At 40.8% G+C, this 21195-nt stretch overlaps 2 protein-coding genes across 3 annotated transcripts in view; both read left to right on the forward strand.

The window, feature by feature from the left end:
- Window positions 1–6880, forward strand: part of BBS9 (Bardet-Biedl syndrome 9) — a 288879-nt gene extending 281999 nt beyond the window's left edge. Inside the window, exon 23 of the mRNA XM_059848492.1 lies at window positions 3229–6880. Coding sequence (XP_059704475.1) covers window positions 3229–3275 — 47 coding nt within the window. The 3' untranslated portion in view covers window positions 3276–6880. The remainder of the gene's footprint in view (window positions 1–3228) is intronic.
- A 13730-nt stretch (window positions 6881–20610) lies between these two features.
- Window positions 20611–21195, forward strand: part of BMPER (BMP binding endothelial regulator) — a 147494-nt gene continuing 146909 nt past the window's right edge. For both annotated transcript variants that reach the window (XM_059848601.1, XM_059848611.1), the window contains exon 1: window positions 20611–20709. The gene's annotated coding sequence lies outside the window, so the exon portion shown is untranslated. The remainder of the gene's footprint in view (window positions 20710–21195) is intronic.

A 21195-nucleotide genomic window follows, 5' to 3' on the forward strand; every position in this document is an offset into this window, starting at 1 on the left:
ATGATCTTTTCCAAAAGCAGCTTCCCAGTTTGTAGCTGTGTTAATAAACAGAGACATAAACATTTCAATATACATTTCTCTAAGTGTATGTGCTCAGACCAGTGTTATTATGATAGGATTTTTGGATGCTCTATAAAATAAAAACAGACAGAACTTCATAATGGGAGATATGAAGATGAAAGGAAGCTTTTTATTCCTGATGAGATGAGGTAAAGAAGCCTTAATCTTCAGAATTTATATTTATACCCAGTATTTTTTAGGATCTGCCTGAGCTTGTTGGAATATGCTAATGAGAAACCTCTCTGATGTTAATTATCTCATCTGCTATAATGTAGAATGTGCCAGTTAGATCAATGTGACATTTATGTTGTTCTCCTAGATGACTAATAAAAGTTGCATGTCAGAAAAAATACAGGGTAGAGGCGGGAAGGCTGGTTATTGCAAGCTGTATTTTTCTGATTCTGCATTGCCTCCCATTTTTGAGTTGCACAATGAAAATAGCTGCAGTCTGTGCCTCACCTGTCAGCTCACCTCTCCCACAGTTTACTCATGTAGCAGCTCTTTGATCCATGCAGAAGTATTCCAGGTTCCCCATGGCTGGAACCTACAGGGCTGTTGTGCAAACTTATGTGAAACCGGGGTAAATCCTGCTCTGAGACTTCAGTTCTGCCAGCCAGTAATTACAGTAAATGTGTTAGATTTAGTGGATCCACAGCTTTTCATGAAAGTAGCCATTCATGGTTCACTTTGGCACAGCAATTTGTAGAAATAGACACAAGGGTTATTTGTAAGAAGCTAATGTCAGGGAAGTAACAGATTTTGAAGGCAATGTCTTGGGCACTGGGCACTATTTTTTAGCTCAAAGAATTTTTTTGGTAAGTTTATTATTATACTTTAATTTTTAACAGGCCATGTTTTCAGCCTAACAAAGGAAAAAATGCATTATGATATAGCCTTCTCATTGAGACTTCCCCCCCCACCCCGATATTTTTGTAAACCTCCCTTCTTTAATTTCTGTTTTGTTATGTTTCTTAGAGGTCCAGTAGCCAGCCAGTCCTCAAATGTCAAGAGGCTGAGGGCACTGTGCAGTGGCAGTGTCATGGCTTAAATGTGCAACACCAATACACAGTTGGTAAACTCTTGGTCTCTGGTAAATCTGCAACCATTCTTTTTGGGACAAAGAGCTGACCATAGTCAGCTGTTCAGCTGTTTCTCATTCAGATTTTGTGTGTGTCCAGCTTTCATAGGAGTGTGCAGCAGCCAGTTTCATAATTCTGGCACTATTTTCATTGACTATGGTGGGAAATCAGGATATTCTCAGGTACTTTTTTTAGGCAGAGCTCTGAACAGCTCAACAAAGCTATGTAGTCAGGAGCAGTGTTAACTGTAGCTTTGCAGTGGTTTCTACACTGCGTTGAACTATGGTGGGTGTTTCACTGCCAGTGCATAACCTAAACACAGATGCTTGCTGAGGGAAGCCCTGCAGAAGTAGCACAGTGGAAAAAGTTAAAGTTTGTTATTCCCACGGTGCATTACAAGCAGTATTCCCTCTATCTTCTATTTGTTAATCTCTTAGTCCTAGAGCAATATTTCTTTCTCCTCCCCAATGTTTGTACCTCATCTTGGTTTCCTATAATCCACAAGTTTCCTTATCATGCTACTTACCTCCTTCCCCATGGTCATGGGACCTGCTGCTGGTCCCTTTGGTGTCCCAGCATGGGCTACGTGATGAGAGCTTTGAACAAAGGAATGGCCATTCGAGGGCTGACCTTTGGAATCCCAAGTCAGCTCTTAACATGATACTTTTAATTGTCCTTAAAAAAAAAAAAGTGGCAACATCAGTAAAGGGAACTTCTTAGACCCTCAGGGCTTTGGGCTTCCAGCTGTTGCTGAAATTTTACTGCTTTAGTCTTTTTATCTCAAGGCTTGAGCTAACATTTGTTCAGTTTAGTACCATCACCTATGAAAACCACTCTAAATTCTAAAATCCCCAAGCACCAAAAACATTGGAAGTGTAAAATAAAAGCTGGAAAATAAATCTAGATTGTTTTGATCATGTGAAATTGCACAGATTAAACGAAAACACATGGATTTGAGTTTATGTAGTTTGTTGGTGCTAAATTCTGTGTGAACATGATTGTAAAAGCAATTAGGCTGACAAGAGACTAGTGGCTTTGGTTTAGAACATTGGATGCTCAAATTTTATTCCGCTGACCTGATGGATCATTTAATTGTATTTTGAGGGATTTTAGCTTTTTTCAGAGAAGAAGGAAAAAAAACATAACAAACCTCATAAAATCTATGTGTTATTTTATTATTAGTAGTATATCATTTGGAGATAGTGCGAATTTATTTTGGATTGCTTAAATTAATTAGAAAAGGATTTAAATAATTTTCAGTCTAAACTAAGAGTGCATATGTAAGAAGCTTCTGGGTGAAATAGCCACTTTTAATTTCAGTTATTCAAGTATGTGTGTGTAAAAATTTATGTGATCATCCACTGTTTTCTTTCTCCCTAGATATATGAAGCAACTTTCTATGCATCTCTATCCCCTTTTCAAATTCTGTCAGGTTCATTATTGCTGAGATTATTATCCTATCCAAGACTGATTAATCTCTTGAACTAATATTTGAAAATGGGAGACTCATTTTCTTGGCTTATGGCAGAAGTTACCTATAAGAGTATGGCTATTTTCCTCTTGCCCAAGCTGATAGTCATATATCTATATCTATCTAGATCTAGATCTACATCTATAATCTCTCTCTCTATATATATGTCTAAGTATATCCTTGTTAATGAGTGTATGCATTCAATTTTCTATTGTTTTGCAACTTGTACTGTCATTTTTTTTCCCAGAAAAAGGGACAGAATAAATGCAAGTAGTAAATTGGAGTAACTGTTGCTCAGATCATATGCCCAGTTGTTCTCTGTAATTTTTTCTGATGCAAAAGTAGTCCATGATTTTGTAGTTTGAACTCTTATCATCCATGATATGTATAGAAAAGCTGATGTGAAATTGCCTTTATTGCATTATTTTTTTTTTATTTTCTGAACTTGTGAGCACTTGAATTTGCAAGTTAAGCATTTTTATCCTAACTGTTTTAGTATGTAATAAATTGTTTCCTCCAGCTATAACCAAGGCTTTCACAAACTGATAGAATCAACAATATAGTGCATGTAGTTGCCAACTGCACTAAATTTTTAAGCATCTCCTTTTTGCTTTACAGGTCTTTCTGAGGATGCAACAGAGGAAACAAAAAGCCATGAACTCTGATGACAACCCTCAGGAGAAATTTCTGTCTGATGCCAGATGCATTTAGAATGCAGCAGAACCAATTCATTTTACTCTGTAGTGATTACAGCTTCCAGAAGGAGAGAACTGTGCTAATTTATAGAAAAACAAAAAAGTTCCACTCTAATAATTTGGTTGGGTCTCCCTGCTAACTGCTATCATCCTTTCTGTGAGCAAAGTTTAAGCACTTACCCAACTGTGGTAGGGGTGTTTTGTTGTGTTTTGTGATATATCATCCCTTTCTAAGGATTCAGTTGATTGATCAAAGACTGTTTATACATAGTTAAAAGCAAACTTTGTTTCACGATATGTTTTGTCTTTTTAAAAGATATTCTGAACTGTACCTCCCTTTGAGATTATATTAACATTTGTTATATCACAGTTTTGACAAAAGATAATTATCTCGTTTCCTCCTGTACTAACATTCATGATTCCAGACAGCTGAATTCACCACCAGGAGAAAAACTGGTAATCCATCAACTCTTTTCCCCCCTCTCTCATTGCCTATAAAGACTCCTGCTCTCTAGAGATATAGAGTAAAATATGGTTACTGGACATAAAGGGCAAACCCTTTTGCCATTAACTATGCCACTATGAATGGGAGTAAAGTTTACACTGTAAGTACCCTGAGCACAGCAACACATGGATCTTTTTATGGTTACCTGTGATTTCTGCTTTTCTTGTCAACCAGTCTGCTCTAGTTATGTGTAAGATTTTCAAAAGTAACTACCAACTTCTGAGTGCCTTCATTTTTATTAATCCAGTTGGAGGGTGCTTTGAGTGTTGTGTATTTTGAAAGTTCTGAGTATTCGCCTTCTGAAGGTCAGGCTCATGCAAGGTGCCTGAAACACAGCACCCAACAACTGAGGCAAACTTGATCTAGAGTTTGGAAGAGTCAGGTTCATGTCTGGATTTCTGAGAGTGAGTTGAGATATTACTAAAAAACACTTGGAACTGAAAATAACTGAGACCAGGATCAAGTGTATAAACAGGCATTTGAACACCTGTTGCTAGTTCATACCAAGATATAAGTTGAAGTCTCTTGGATGGCACATACAGAATGCACTGATAGCTGCTTGTGTAGATGCAAGTGCATGAGCCATCTCCCCATCCCACACTCCTGTTGGTTCCCTCAACAGGGATTCACCAGCTCCTGTTCTAGTGTAGTAAAGGCCCCTCCAACTCACTTTTGTGCTGTTTCAAAAGAGGTTGTAACAGTTGCTGTGGTCAATGCTAGCTTGATCTATGGCTAATAAGGAGGCATTATTTTTCAGAATGTCTTAAGCCATCAACCTTCAATCATCTCCATGTCTACTTTCAATTTCTTTACCTCCACCCACCCCAAAAACAAAACCAGCTTTGCAGCTCTTGTGCATCTGCTGCTTAACCCTCTGGCCCTATTCTGGCTCAGTACACGATATAACTGTTTCAAGAAGCCTTTTTCAACATGTTAGCTATTAAATAGCTCAGTAGCCAAGGAACTGGGTAAGGCCTCTGATACCTCTAGGGCTGAAGTGAGTTGTAACTCCCAACAAAATGACTGTCTCCCAGGAGATCTCAGATTTATCTACAAATTGTGGGGCCAGAAATCTTTCTTCTTTCCCAGGAAGGAAAAAATCCTACCCCCTGCTTGTTGTGGAGTGATTCTGCTCTCTGAGTTTTCTTCCCTCTGATCCCTCCCCCGTGGTGTTTTGTCAGGAGGGTGGTATCCAACCCATTGTCAAGGTACCCTGCTGCGCTGTGAAAATTACACAATAAAATAATCTCCTGTAGTCTCTGTACACATCTCAGTGACCAAAAAAGTCCATGGAGAACTAATCAATTACTGTAGCTATTAGGCTTAAATGTTAACTATAGATCTCAAATCTTCTTTTGTCCTCCTGTCAGTGGCTACTAGGGAATCTTGAAAAATCAAGCACAGTTACTACAGAAAGCCCATACCATAATGATGTAGAATCCTGGACCAAAGAATCCTAAATTATAGGCATATAATATAGCTGGAAAGTAAACTGCTATGAGACTTCTGTGAAATATATTACTCTGTCATGATTCCCATTATTGAATGTGATCCCAGTGCTCAGAGCTGCCTGGCTTCATTGGGACTTTAGGGTAAATGACAAGTAGGCACTCAGGTCAATTATATCATCCACTCTTATTGAAGTCATTTTCTGTCATTTTAAGATGTAATGCTCAGAAGCACTCTTATTTGCCTTTCCTGCTCCATGCTTTGCAAAATAAGGTCTCATGAGAATAGTTTTACAAAAAGGAGAAAATATGCTGGTAATAAAGGGGAATGGGGAAAGGAAGAAAAAGGTAGAACTGTCTATAGTAGTAAAGTATGACCTCTTTGTGTATTGTGCTAAATTGCAGTATTTGATAGTATCATCAAGATTTAAAAGTTGCATTGAATAAAAATTACTTACTTTCCCCCAATGCCAAATAGTCCATCTAATTCAAAGGAAGTAATTGAAATGTAGTCATTTATGCAGCAGCCTAAGAGGAAATATTGTAAAGTAATTCTTAGCAGTTCTCAAATGTAGTTTGAATTTTTAAGAAAGTTCTTTTTGGCTGGGAAAAACTCAGGCCAGTTTTAGGAAGTTTGGAAGCTAGAGAGGTATAAGGAACGTAAGGAAACATTACTAGTTTGGGGGGAACATATGTTTGGTTCTCATCAGTGATGTTTCTGAGGCTGAGAGAGGCACTGGTGGCCAGTCAAACTGTTCTGAACAGGATTTAGTAGTAATGCCTGGTTAGCTTAAATATGCAGCCTATCTGCACATTCAGCTATTTGAATAGGATTTCATATGGTTAAGTGGCTCAAAGACTAAAATTAATTTTAAATTACAATTTTATTGAAATAAATCTAAAAGGAATTTTGTGACATTTTGAAAAGAATGCTGTGATTCATGGCATTTTTATTATCTAGAACTTTGAAATACATTTTCTAAAATAAATCCTAACATAAAGCATATATTTTTCTGTTAAACAGATAAATAATTCTAAAGTTTATTTTCTTGGTAGAAGTTTATTTTCAGAATGTTACTGTCCAATGGCTTTTCTTTAATTTTGTTTTTCTGCCATTGCATTTTAGAAAAACAGATTAAAACAATTACTACTCTGATGACCAAAATCTGGACGCTGCTCATCTTTTGGGCTTTGTACACAATGCTGAGTTCAAACTAAGACTGTGGTTTCCAGCCCTAGATTCATTCTTCTGTCCAACTATTATTCAACTGTGACACAGAAAAACATTTCTCTGCTTTCAAGGGGTTGGGCTTTCCTTTAAAATGTCTTTTTATTTTCTCTTTTTCAGCATTTACTGTACAGAGAGAATTAGAGATAAATTTCTATATTCTTGTATTGCTTATAAAGAATAATTACTGCCATAAACTGAAATTTATTGAGCAGAGATTGTATTTCTATGTAAAGTTCTTCCAGCATTGGAAAAAAAATAAATTACAGGGTATGCATCATATTGAATAAATATCTTTCTTATCAAAATCTTCTGTTTATAAATAATCTACTAAAAAAATAAAACAAATTGGTGCAAAAGTGCTGTAAAATATATGACATACTCCTGAAACCAAGCTTCTGTATCACTTCTTCATTTGATATTAACCTTGAGTTTCCCACAGCTTTGTTTGCTGTCACCCCTTCACATCTTGTTGCTTTCTTTACTCCTTTATAGCATGAGGTCACTCTGGTATTTATGTGGTATCTTCATGTGCTGTTTGCAGGTGACTTAGTTCCTTTGCAGCTCAAAGGTAAAGTTTGCACAGCATTATGCTGCTTCATGAGCCTTGATCTTGTTGAGGGCACAAGCCCACAGGGCCAGGCTTATAATTAACAAAATTCACCCAAGCTGGAAGAGGTTATGAATGTGTTGTTTCAATGAGAATTTATCCTAATACTCTAGTAGACCAAGTTCAACACGAATTTGTTTTTACGTAAACAGTGGAAAAGTTGCTTGTTTTAGAGTCTTGAACTTCCTCTCTATTTTTTTGTCCTCTGTCTTGTAAATTCTTGTAATAGTCAATAGTATCAGGAATTATTATTTCTGTCCTCCTTTGCAAGACAGCTGGTTGTTTGCTAGATAGAAGCTGCTAACCTGGGGGAATGTGCTTTTTCCAGGAGACCAGCAGATCACAGCAGAGATACTTTGCACTTCTGTTTGCCTTAAGTGTATGACAAGTGCTGTAATTAATGATGGGATGGAAGCATAACCCAGCTAATTGAATAGACCTGGTCTTGTCTGACAAAGTTCCTGACTGCTCTATCTTTACATCTGCCATATCAAGGAGTACAAATAGATGCAACATGAGCATAGATTTAAATAAGTATAAAAATATATAAATATATATTTTTATATAAATATAAATAATATAAAACATTCTTTTATAACACTGTGGTATTTTCCAACAGTTTCCTGTTGTTGTAATCAGGAAAGGGAGTAAAACACCAGTTTATTTTCATGTGCAGTTATTGTGAGTTAAAGTTTCTTTTACATGTGCTCTTTGCTATGTGTTCGGATTTACTGTGTCTGTAAGAGGCATTCATGCTTGCAGATGAACCTGCTTTATTGGAGATTTCAGTATCCATTCTTGTGCTTTAAATGACAGGATTTTTACATATCAGGTAAAAAATCCTGAAAGTAAGTAGCAGCCCTGGAAGAGATCCCCACCCTCAGGCTACACCATGTAAATTGATGTTAACTCTGATGGGAGTGTTTTCCATTTGATAAAGCATCAACATATTGTTCATTTGTTTGCTAGCACCACTGTAACACCATACTGTCATCAGAAAAACTGTTCCTTTAGGACATTATTTTCTGCAAAACCAGTTACTGCTATAGAACAGAGTGATAACAGTGTTTGATATTTTCATTTGTCTTTATAAGCAGAAGAGAGACTTGGAATGCTTCTTAAGTGGGAATGATCAGTGCCAATCATAGCTCGCCCTCCACCACAGCTCCAGCAGACTGACAGTATATTCAGATGTAGAAACAAGATAAAAGCTATTCTAACTGTGTAAGTTGTTGCCTGGCCTGAAATCTTGAAGGGAGGTCAGTCATCCTGACTCATTACTGTAACCTGATTAGAGGCCCAAATCTACTTTTGATAAATTTAAGTGAGTATTTTGCAATTGATTTTGACAGGAGAGCATCCATAGTCTCCTGCTTGGGGCTGCATGTCAAAATAAGATGACCTATTAGCACCACTGAACTCCTAGCTAGATGATGTAATAAATTATGAGGGTCTTTCCAGAAGTTACTATTCCTATGATACAATATGCATGAGGCTTAGCTAGTGGGTATTCATTAAACAGCTGCCACACTGCACCCTAGAAGTGATTGGTTCTCTGCAGAGAGTGATGCTGCATGTGAAATAGGCACTTGCAAAATAAAACCCCAGAGCATTTTATTCATGTTACTTCAGTCGCTTATAGATGAAGACACTCTTAGGATGATGATAGCAGCTTTTCAGCAGTCATAGCAACACTATTAAATAGTTTAGGAAATCAAGCAATGAGCAGCATGCTCTCCCTCTGCTCCTTAACCAAGAGAATGTAGAAAGAAAGTATTTCCAAAACACATTCTGTTAAGAAGAATGAACTTACTTAATTTGACATTTGATCAGCACAAAGCTTGGCCCTCTGTCTTTTAAAAAGTTGTGATGGTTTCTCTAAATTGATTTTGTTGTTACAATTACTATTTCCTGAATTTCACCTAGTATTCCAACATTGGAAGCTCCGCAGTCCTCTGATTATACTGAGACATTTAATCATTGTTAATGAAGGTAGCACAGGTGCTATTCTTAGGCAAGCAAGGAACCAGCAAGGGTATGATTCAAGGATGACTTAGACCAGTCCTCCTTACTTTGCAAAATCTGATGAGACCATTTGCAAAGTTTACAGCTTTATTGGGAAAGAAAAAAGTTTTTATTCTATTGATTTTAATACTGCAATTATTTTAAACTGCAGCTTAGTCCTACAGCATCTTGGAAGTGTTAGGGAATGTATGAAAAAGTTGGTCTATAACAGATGATATTCCAATTCATTATGAAGCAAGCAGTCAATAATTAATAGTTACTTCAAATGCTCACATTATTTTATACTCATGGTTGGATTCAATTACAAGAGACATAAAGGGGATTATTGTACTTTTTTTTCCCCCCTGATGGCATAATGAAGTCAAGATCCATAAATATTGGAGAACAGTCAAGTTACTGCATATTTGACAGGAATTGCTTTTTTTCAGCTGCCTGGAAGTGTAGTGTCTTCCTTCCATTTGAGCCATGGCTGGGTTTATGAACTTGTAAGAATATGTCTTGGTTAATATGTGGTGATTGCTTCTGATCCAGTAGAAACAAAGAGAATTTCTCTTGGCAGTGTATTTGAACACGCTGTCCCAGCATTAACTGGATATTTCATGGTGGTACGATGTGATTCCTTCGTCATGATACTGGACTGCCTATTTCAGGGCACAGATCTCAAAGGCAGTCAGGAGGAGTGTGACTTGTGAGGGGAGCATTTCCCCCATTGTTCTGGGCAACAGTATTTCAAATGTAGAGGTTTGTCCCTTCTGGCTGCACTTAGAAGGCATGGAAGGAGGAAGAGGAGACCCAAAGAACTGGATTCCCAGCAGAATCGTGTCCAAATGCTCCCATGCCAGCTACCACAGAGAAATGCTTTGTTTTGTTTTGCTATTTTTGTCTCATTTATTAAAAAGTCATTCCATGATTAACATTTATTAGCTTATTTAATGGGGAGTTTTTGCTTTTAGTCCTTCTTCTCATCATCTGCATTTTTGTAAGTTGCAGTCAGCTCTTGCAATCCTGTCATTCATTTCTTTTTCCTTTTACCTTTTTTCCCTACCAAATTCCACTGACTGTAAATTGATGATTTTGCCCAGCAGCAAACACACCACTTTGTAGGTGTGTTTTAAGAATCCTGAAAGAAGGAAAATTTGCAGCAAACTGCATGTTTTGGTTAAACTTTTGAAATACAATGTATCTATTCTTCTCTGGGATGAATAAGATTGCTTTCACCATCAGGAAAAATATGAATGGAAAACCAAATGTGCCCTAAAGAAGCTGATGCCTTTTTTTAAAGGGCTACTGCCCAAGTATGTCATCCAATGGAGGAAAGTTGGTAGCTGCATTGTTTTTTGTACGACAGCTACCCAGACGGTGATGTGATACCTTTTATTGGGCTAACCAAAGTTAAAATTAGAACTGAGCGAATAAATCCCATTGACTAACAGAGCTTCGTGTATTTAACCTTTCTTGCTTCTCACCAAGATCAACTTTTTCAAGCTTAGCTGCTGGTTTTTGGCTTCCAGTTAACAGAATGCTGAGAGATGCTAAGCCTGGTGAGCTCCCTACCTTCAGCTTGACAATTTGATTGCACGAAAACACAGTCTGGTCCTTCTTGTTCAGGATCATTGCACTGAAAAAAACAAACATTGCACTGAGAAGAAAATTAGGGATACCAAAACACAAATCTGAACCCTGAAATGTTTAGCTGAATTAGGTTTCTTAGAGCTCAAACCAGTGGGCGTGTCCATACCATGGCAGCTGAGCTAGGCAGTGAGTTCAGGAATTTACCTGTATATTTGTTTACTTGGATTGCTGCAGGAGAGTTGGGGGAGGCTTTGTCACAATATTAATGGAAATCTACATGCACTGTGACTTTTTGTATGGGGGGTTCCTTACCAAATCATTTCCAGGTTGACTTCTGATTTGAACTTTGTTTGTCTCTTTCTGATGGTTGCCCTCACTACTGTGAATTTTTATTCACCAAGTTCAAAGACAAATTATTCCTTCTCCATATAATTTTTACTCCTGGTTACCCATCCTTCAAAACTGGTTGTGCACAGCTGCAAGCAGAGAGAGCAGCACAGCAGAGGTAAGTGGGTGAAACCTCCCATAAATAGCAAAGTTGTATAACTCTCCCTGATTCACTATCCCACGGGTGGGGCGGAGCAGCTCCCAGAATGGCATACTTACTCACCAATGTGGCCAGGGGACATTTTTGTTCAGAAGAAAAACCCCAGCCATAGGGTACAAGCAAAAGGAGCACCCTTCTCCTTCTTGATTTTTTGTGCCTACTTCATGGTTGCTGGAGGCTAGACTGTTAGTCATGAAGCTTCTGTGGTGAACAGAGTGTGGGTTTTATTCTGAGCCAGGACAGACCGAATCTGGGTTCAGTCAAGGCTCAGACAGTGTCCCTGTGCAGCCCCTGAGCTGTGCAGTAGCCCTTTTCCCCCTTCCCCACACCTGCACAGGCTCCTCTCTGCCCGTGAACACAGCAGAAATGGGAATGCTCAGTTTTACTTCTCAAGGCTGTCTCCTGCTCCAGCACACAACTCCAGCAGAGGTTGTGCCAGCATCCCTTAAAACTCACCACAGATTCCTGCAGCTCCGTGCCTTCACTCAGTTCATGTCAGAGGTGAATTCTGGCTCCCCTTTATGTGTTTTCCACCCATTATAAACTGTATCACAGAGTAGTGCTTAGCAAATACTCATAAGCTGGTATTGGAGTTTTTTGCCTTTCCTTACAGTTTCCACACCTCTCTTCATCTTCACTGTGTGCCCATGGGAATATTGTAGGGTTACTGTACCACACTGCTAGGTTTGGTTCAGTCCCTGTCTTTCCCTTGCTAAGGCCTGCATTATCAAAGCTAACCAATAATTTTTTTTTGATTGCACTCATTTTTAATTAAACTTGAGGCCTGTGGCTCAGTGTGGGAACCCAGAAAGTGAGACTCCAGATTTGGAGAAATTGGTTGTGGGAGAATAGAGCTATTGTTTGGCTGCTCCCATGCTCATACCTTTGCAATCTGGCTGGATATTGCTAGCTGTAAAAAAACTACTTAGTTTGTATTATCCCTCTTCTAGGGCAAAACAAAGTATAGTTTTCAGAGCCATCTTTTCTTCCTGATTCTTCTAGTTTGCATCATGTAAATTCAAGCTGTCTCGCCTTAATCTTTCTTTGCACTTGGGCCAGCAGCTGAAGGCCTGTGAAAGCGTGTGCATTTCATCCTCTGTGTGCTCTGCAGAAACAGCTTTACAAACCACAGACTATTTTAAATTAAATGGCTATTTTTTTAAATCCTATCATTACAAAGCTGAGGCTTGATTGTTGTCCTCAGTGTGCTTCATGGCAGCAAAATTCCTGCATTTTGGGAAATGTGCTGTCTATTCATTCAGCTGGAGTGGATCCAAAGGCAAATTGTGGAATTGTTGTGAGCACTAGCTAATGCTCACAGAATTGCTCTCTCTAGTAGATGGGCCTGCATTGTCATTTTGTGAAATGCTCGGATGAGAAGTCATCATCATTTGGATCATGAGGCTGATTTTTTTAAAAATACAAATGCACAGAAATTATCTTTTAAGAAGTCCAGTTGTTTTCATTACTGCTAGCATGGCAGCAATTGAAAGCAGCTCTACTGTGGGATGGAGAAACCCTCAATTCTGTAATTTGTTATTTGACATTTTTCTTCCTTCATAGGAGCATTTATGAAAGTAAACACCTACTTCAAAACAAATCCATCTAAGAAAGTAATTGTGAAAGTTCAGAAATGTCATCCTGGGTGATCTCTAGGGAAAGGTTGGGATTCTCCATCTTCCAGCTGTCCCAGTTAACCATCCAAGTGATGCCAGTGGGCAGCCAAGTCATGCAGCTTGCATGGTGTAGTCTGTAAGCATGGAGCAATCACACGTCTTTTCTCCAGAGGTTTCCAGTTGGACTTTTGGGTTTTTTTCTGTCTGGTTTCCATTAAACCACTTTGTCCCATGGAAGACCCTAGGTGAAAAGAGCTGCTGAGCTGAGTTTGTGGATTATTTTAGGTCTGTTGCCAACTGGAATGTGAGGGATAACTAAATGGGGTGGAGTGTCCTCAGTAGTTTCTGGACCATGATCATGTATCCTAGGCCAGAGGTGTGGCTGGCTGGCTGCACAGCACTCACTGCTGGGTAATCCAACACAAAGTGAACCTTGAACACAGGGGCACCCTGATGCTGCAGTCACCCCACTTTTGAATGGAGTTGTTTTGGCTTCCTATGGGCACCTGCTGCCAAAAGTGCCTGCAGGAGAGCACCTTCTGCCCATGATGGGATTATTCACACTGACCTCATTGGGACTTCTCTAATGTGTGAATGTTTCCAGGGAAAAGGTCTAAATTATGTGGTCTAAAAGCATGGTGAGCAGTTTCCAAAATACTTTCAGCAGCATAATTTTCTCTGTTTAATAATAGCAGTCTTATTTATTATCTGACTTCCATACTTATACAAGCTACCCTACAGCCATATAGACTGACTTCAATTTAATCCAAACATAAAAATAATGAAGATAATTAGATCAATATTAAAATAATATATTGCAATATTAAAACTGATTAGAATTTTAAGTAACTTGGTAAAGAGGCAGCTCAGTGTTTTTCAGGTTAGCTGAATTAAAACTCCAGAACCCCTAAGCCACAAATTCTGTTATGTTTGAAAATAGTTTATCACCAATGTCTCAGAAGATGTTTTCTATCTTGGAAGACCTGCCAGCTGCCAACTTCAGACTTCAGAGCCTAAGTTTAAAGATACCTAAAATAAATAGTGTATACCACATGTAAATACATATTTAAAATTCTGTGAAGCCTTAAAACTGTTGATTAATTGTTTTCTTTGGTCACAAGTAATTCAGCTGCCTCTCCTGGGTTTAACCTGCTAATATATACAAGACATGTGACTGATACTTTCCCAAAGTAAATACTATTCCCTGTCTCTGTTCACCTCATGCTTCTAAATGATGTATTTGGAGGTATGCTACTGTTAGAAAACTCTGGGATTTGGCAAGAACTCCCTGCAGATTTGTGTAATGACACCAAAAGCCCACCTCTGGCACATTTAATGTTGCTCTCATCTCTTGAAAGAGCCTTAGATAGTTGAGAGGCAGGTAGATGAATTACACTGCCTTCTGGAAGTACATTTTTTTCTCTTGCCCGAGTGGCTCTGTGTTTTCTTTTTGGTGAAGGTCTGAGATTAGTCTGACCTGGGTAAATCAGTAGCAAAATGAAATGCATTTTTAATGAGTTTCTGCTTTGTTGCTAGTATACTTTCTTATTTCTACCTTTTTGTGTGTGTCTATGTGCATCTGCTTGGTTTAAGTGTATGCAGAATATCCAAAGTTTAATTAAGCCAGTAAGAGTGGTGGGCAGCTCAGTATAATTATTAAATCTTGCAGTATTGCTTCTTTAATAATGATTATGTTACTCATTATGAAGCTGCATAACTTGCAGAAATTTCAGCAGATCAGTGCAGGATTACCCCAGTTTGCTCAGGTGCATTATTTGGACATATCCTGATTGATGGGGCTTTACAAGGCTGCTTATGATTGTCGGATCATTGCTTTCTGTATGTGTGGTACAGTCAGTCAGGAGGTCTGATCAGGTATTATTGTTTAATGGAGTGTGCTTCACTTCAGTCGGAAGCCAAGAAGATGGGGTAAGGAGGATTTCTTACCTGTACCATCTGTAACACTATATAGCCAATATACCGAAGATAAAGGGTAATCAGTAAATGAATTAGTCTTTGTATTTGGAAAACAACAATAAATAGGGGTTCTTTGTAAAACTCTTTTGTTTCTGGATAAAATAAGGTGTGTCTCAGGGACAGCAAAAGCGAATGTCCTGCCAGAAGAGTTAAAAGAAAAGCCACATTCCAAGAATAAACCAAGAGAGCACTTCTCTCGTGTAGGTGGGATCAAGGCATGGTGACATACGGATCCTCTCGCTCGCTCCCGGCGGACCCGTGGCTCGGGACCATCCTGGGAGCGGCTCCGGCTCATCCCGCCCTGGGCTCGGCGCTCCCAACTGCGCCACCTGCCGGCGGCAGCGCCGCACAGCGCCCGGCCCGCCGCGCTTCCTTCCCCCGCGGGCGGCTGGAAACTCCCCGAGCCTCCTCTGCCTCGCTTGGGAGCGAATGAGGGCACTCGCGGGAAGGAGAGGAGGCTCCGAGTCCATGTATTTCGTTCCTCAAACCTCACCGCTGAATTTATAAACGTTTGGTTGTCGTTCAAAAGAAAAAATAGTCCTGGAAGTAATTCTGCTGTGTAGGAGACCAGCAGTAAGAGGAATGGACTCATGGGGTACACTCTTAGCGGGTGAAGTGATGCTCTTACAGCATTTGTGCCATGGAGACTTGTATTTTAGCAAAAATGCAAGCCTTTGCCTTTCTGTGCCGGGTAGAGGCGGCTGCTTCTCAACTGGATCCTGGTTGGAAGGAACTGTCTACTGTCACAATAAGCATATTTTGTCTTTTGCAGGGGCAGGCAGTGGGATAAAGAACCTGTCTAGTACAGACAGGGTCCAGCCTCATCTGCAATCAATCAATTAATCAATCAATCAACCAACCAATCTTCCATTTAATAGAATGTTTCTTGAGTACTCCTTGTTGGCTGCACTCATCAGGTAGTAGAACAGGCAGGCAAAATGCAGGGTTTGGTTTGTCTCATAAATTGGAAAAAAAGCAGTACTCCATGTATGCCACTCTTCATGTGATTTCATTAGCTCTTATCCTTTATCAGACACTGCACATGTTCAAGGGTAAATGTAACAAAAACCCACATAACTCACATGAAATAATTTTTATTATCTCTGGAAGGCAAGCTATTTACAGCAGTGAAAGAACAGAAAGGAGTACCAGCATATACTGCTTTACTCTGCTTGGCCTGTGGCCTCTGGAACAGCTTCTGCTGGGAATGCCATCGCTGGGATGGACTCAGCATTTCTGCTGTAATTTACTTCTTTTGTTGTTGTTTTAGCATATTTGATATGGACTATTTCAGCACTCTATTGTCTCCATATTGGAGCCATATTTTCTGCTACACACAAGCATTTTTCAGTTTGAGGTATGGCTGGTGCTTGTATCCAGTTTCGTTTGTGCTGTTTGGTTGGTTTGCTTTTCCATGAATACAAATAATGAGGATAATTTTGAATGCTTTTGCAATCAGAAGCTCCCTTTTGTAAGTTTTTTTTTTTTTTGAGTTCTTAGAAAATATAATTTAAACTATAGAAGTGTGTAAGTACGACTGTGCCAGGACATTTTATGTTAATAAACTTTTAAAATGCTGCTCATTATCTTTATCTTGCGACAAATAAATTAAATGCTTTGCATGTTCCGGGGGTTTATGGAAAACTGTCAAAATTATGAGTTGTTTGATAAAATTTATAAACATTTATGCAAGTAAGTCTCACTGTAAATTTTAGATACTTCTTGTACTTTGCTTTTATTTAAAGACTTTGACCATATGTGATTTTCTATTCTGTTACAGTTTTAAAACCTGTTGGTGTGGTCTCCAGACCTTGCTTGCATCCATTTATGTTTCCTGAATATTTTGCAGAACAGGAGCTTTGTCAGGAGCACCTCTTTGACATAATCAGGCCACTCTCGAGTTTTATTAACATCATCTTCTAGAGGAGAAGTGGCATGCAAGAAATACTGTTTGTCCACACTGGCAGATACTCTAACTTAAAACAGGATTAAGCGCTGAAATTAATGAACATGCAAAGACATTTCAAAGGCTGCAGCCCACTCAGTACTGAGGAATGAACTGCAAACTCCCATCTGCTCTCCTGCAGGAGAGTGCCATGTCTTCATCATGATCCTATGAGTTACTACTGAGTTTCTATACACCATGATAGTAAAACACTTTCCCAAATTATAGGTCTTCCTGCAAGAATTGTTAGGGCTGAAACTTATCAGACCCATGCCTCCAACTACAGCAAATGTGTTCGCCTTGACCTTTGTTTTGATGGTGAAGTTACTGGATGGAGAGTTCCTTATCTTTTGCAAGTTGTTAATAACAATAGAAACGTGTTAGCTTGATCAGATATGCAAGCCACCTTCACTACCTTGTAAATGCATAGTTGTTTAGCAAGCCAGAACTGGAAGCAGCAAGTTGTGCCAATCTATAGAGTCTTCAAGACAGTGTATATCTGGGTCATATTTTCTTCTTTAAGCTAAGAGTCTCAAAAACACAAAGAAACTGTATTAGAATAATGTATAACAACATAAAAGTAATAAAAGCAGGGACACCTGCAGTGTTGATGTACATGCAGCATGTTTATTGCACTCTTTCTTGCATGATAGGGAAACTCTGGGACAACATATGCCCAAGACCTAGAAAAGTGAATTCCCAAAAGAAAAAAGAAACTACATGCTAATTCTAATGACTCACGGCTGCCTTCTGCCACTTCTGGAAGAATTCCCTAGCCCAAGGAGAATGGGCCTCCTAGCAATTTTGACTTGCAAAAAAATCATGAAGAGAAATGTGAATGTGATCACTGTCTTCTTCACTGCTGCTGTTGTTAACCATAAAGCTTTGTTTTTCTTTTAGGGTGGGTGCTGGGTGATCATGCATGCTTTTATGGCTGACCACTGGAAAAGCATCCCTGGAGAAGGAGCTGAGCTATGCACAAAGTGGTAATTGTGAACAGCTACTGCTCCATCAGCTGGAAGAGCCAAGGCTGACCACTAAATAGAACTAATGAACGTATCCTTTCATTAACAGCTGATACCATGCAATGCTTATACAAAAGAGGTAAGCAGTCTGATGACATGACTTCTGTTTTAACTGCTGGCATAGCACAAAATCTCTGTATGTATCTGATAGCAGGACGCCGTTTTTCAGTGTGACCCTCTGATTTTGCTTAAATGACTGCAGCTTTGAATGTTGCTTGGAAAAATAAGTACCTCTTTAAACAGGGATACAAAAGGAAAAAAAAATAACCAATCCACCTTGAAACTTAACACAACATTACAATGAAAAAGGATGCTGATCCTTGATAAGGCAGGCTTGTCAGGGTGGGTAAGGGAGAGATAAAAAGCCAAGACAAACCTGTAGCACTGAGTGGGTGAAACTAAGGTGGGGGAGGATTAAGATGGCATATTTCCCTCCCAGGCTGGGTTTTACTTCATGAGAGATTTAAATGAGTGATCTTCCCCTGTGATATGTCATCATTATCAATATCAAGGAAGCAACAAAGGTTGCTGCTAAGGATCTCATCTCTAAGTGTCTCTCTCATCTCCCCTCTTCCCCAATGACAGCGGAGATAGGGAACCAGGGAGACTCAGAGGCAGCACCAGTCCTCAGCAGGCTCTTCCACTGGACAGCAATAGGCAGTGAGGTGTGGAGTAGCCACAGAGAGATCTAAAGTCCCTTTTCAGGAGGTGCTCCAAGCAAGGAAGACGAGCAAATTCCTCTCCTCAGCACTGCTGCCGCAACAGAAGACACACAGACGGAATGAGCTCACCCCATGGACAATGTTTTCATGCTGCACATATCCAGAGGTAAGTTTCAGGCCTAATTAGTGTGTTGAAGATGCATTAGTGATGATGACAATGGTTTCTTTCCATGGAAAAAAGGAAAATCACGTCACAAATCTGTACATATTGCTTTGTGATTGCTCTGCTTTAGTATGATTTCATGAAGTATTTATCTTGAGTGAATGAATTACAGCAGGGACTGAGTGTGATGCGCAGTTGTTGTCACCTCCTGTCTTCATTTTGTAAAGAACTTTCCTCTTTGCATTTTCCAGACTATTTTAGCATGTTTCCTGCTGTTACTTGGATGCCTGGATTGTTATTTGATGCCCTCATTGTGATTTGTGTGTTTCTCACACCGGGAGATGTTAATATTTAATGAATTCTAGACCAGCATAAAGAGAAGATTCGATGCATTTGATAATATAAGTACTCTCCTGTGGTAGTTGTCACTTAAGAAATTATCAGGGTAGATTTATTTTTCCATTGGCTGTTGCTTTAGAAGGGCTGTGGCTGCACTGTAATTAGAAAAGGGAAATGTAACCACTGATTACAGATAGAGAAGTAAGAAAAGGCCAGTTTACCAGAAGATTCAGTACATCTTTCCAATGGAAAAAACATCTGGATGTGTGAAAATCAATTTTGGAGTAGTGCGTAATATTATGTACCTCTACGGGCTTATCTTTGTTTAAAATGCATGGAAATGTAAAAATTTTATTTCCCAGAAAAAAAAAATATTTCAAGGTTACATGCTTTGTACTTATATACTGAGTTTATAATGTATTCTACACAGTGTGGAGAAAGTTTTGGACTTCACTTGTATTTTTAGGGAATATAAAACCCTTATAATGGCATCCAAATTATTCTGTGCATATTATTCCTATGCGGCTTCAACCTGTACAGATAGAGGTTGGAAGAAAAAAGCAGGTTTCCCTTCCTCAGGGAGAGGGATTTTGATAGTGATGTCCAGAAGGTGATCGGTATCAGTTTTCTGCAGTCCCTCCCATAGGTGCAATTTCAGCTGGTTTAGGACTTTTGCTTTCTACCCTAAAGGTAGGTGACAAGTTGTGTTTAAAGTGAGGTGTATGTATCTTGCTTTTTAGAGCCAAGGTGTAGACTTTCAGAGGTCTTGGCTTTTGGGTTTTACTCTCAAAATGAACTTGCAAATCAACTTATCTTGGAAAGTAAAATGTATTTGAAGCAGTCCTGTATACACCAGCCTGCCATGCGCCTGATTTTTCACTATTTGTAAGCATTTTGGAAATCACAGCTCACATGCAGCTCCCAAAGAAATAAAATCAGAACGTGTAGAAATATGAAAGCATTTTTCAGCTTGTTGTCAGACCAGTAAATTTCAGACAGTGTTTATTTCCCCAAGTGCAACATCAGAGTTTGAAAGCAATCGATTTGTAAAGCAGGCTCGGGAAGATCTGTCACAGAAGAGTCTCCTGCCACAGCCACGCGTGTCATCCCGTCCAGACCCCGCTCCTACTTGTGAGCGCAAACGCTGGGTGTCGGCGATGTCTGTCACTAACATTGCCGTCTGTCGCTAACATTGCCCGTGTTTGCACCTGGGATAGCAAAGCGTGGACCTGCAAACGGCAAGTGTTAAGGAGAAGCTGCAAAGGTTTCACCGGGGAGCGACGGGCCGAGGGACCCGCTCAGCGGCCGGGCTCGGGGAGGGACAGCGCGGCCCGGGAACTGCCGCCCCCGGCTGCTCCCCAGCCCCTCGGCCGAGCCCACACCGTGCAGAGCTCCGGGCGCTCCGAGGGGTACAGGCAGCCCCGGAGCCGGACGGGGAGGGCCGGAGGAGCCCCTTCGAGGAGCGGCCGGCTCCGGGGAGCTGCGGCGGGAGAGGGAAGCGAGGGAGACCGGCGGCCCCGGTCGGGCGGGCAGTCGGGGAGCGGAGCCGCTCCGCGGAGTTCCCGGCGGACAGCCTCCGACTCCTCGCTCCCTCCCTCCCTCCCTTCCTTCCTTCCTTCTTTCCCTCCTTCCTTCTCGCCGCTCGCTGGCGGCTGGCAAAACCTGCCCGCAGCGCGAAGGGCGCTGACACAAGCGGGGGACGAGCCCTCCGGAGGCAGCCGGAGCCGCCGCGCTCTGCCCAGGTACCCCGGCCCTGTCCGAGGATTCGCGTTTCCTCCCCTGCTACTCCTCTTCTACCTTTTCCTCCTCTTCTTCTTTCCTCCTCTTGGTCTCGATCCTCTCCCTTTCCCCCCGCCCCTCCCGCAGAGCGGCCGCGGGCGCAGCCCCCCGACGCCGCTGCCGGGCCGGGAGGTGCTCGGCGGGGCCAGGGAGGGAGTGGCCGGGCATCTCCCGGCAGGGAAACGGGGTCTGGGGCTGGCAGCCTGTCTGTGCGTGTGTGCGCCGGGGGGGAGGGAGGCATGGGGGCCGGGGGGTGCCGGAGGAGGGACTATGGGGAGAGGAAGGTATAAGAAGGGATGCGGGCAAGGGAGGGGGGTGATGGAAAGAGGGGGTGCGGGGCCGAGGGGCAGGCGCTGACAGCTGCTTTCCCTGCACCCACAGTCCCCTCCCCCGGTGCCGCCGTGGGGTGGGACTCCCCAGCGGGCCGCGGTCTCCCGTCCTGCTCCCCA

The sequence above is a fragment of the Haemorhous mexicanus genome, chromosome 1, assembly GCF_027477595.1.
Source record: "Haemorhous mexicanus isolate bHaeMex1 chromosome 1, bHaeMex1.pri, whole genome shotgun sequence".
NCBI lineage: Eukaryota > Metazoa > Chordata > Aves > Passeriformes > Fringillidae > Haemorhous > Haemorhous mexicanus.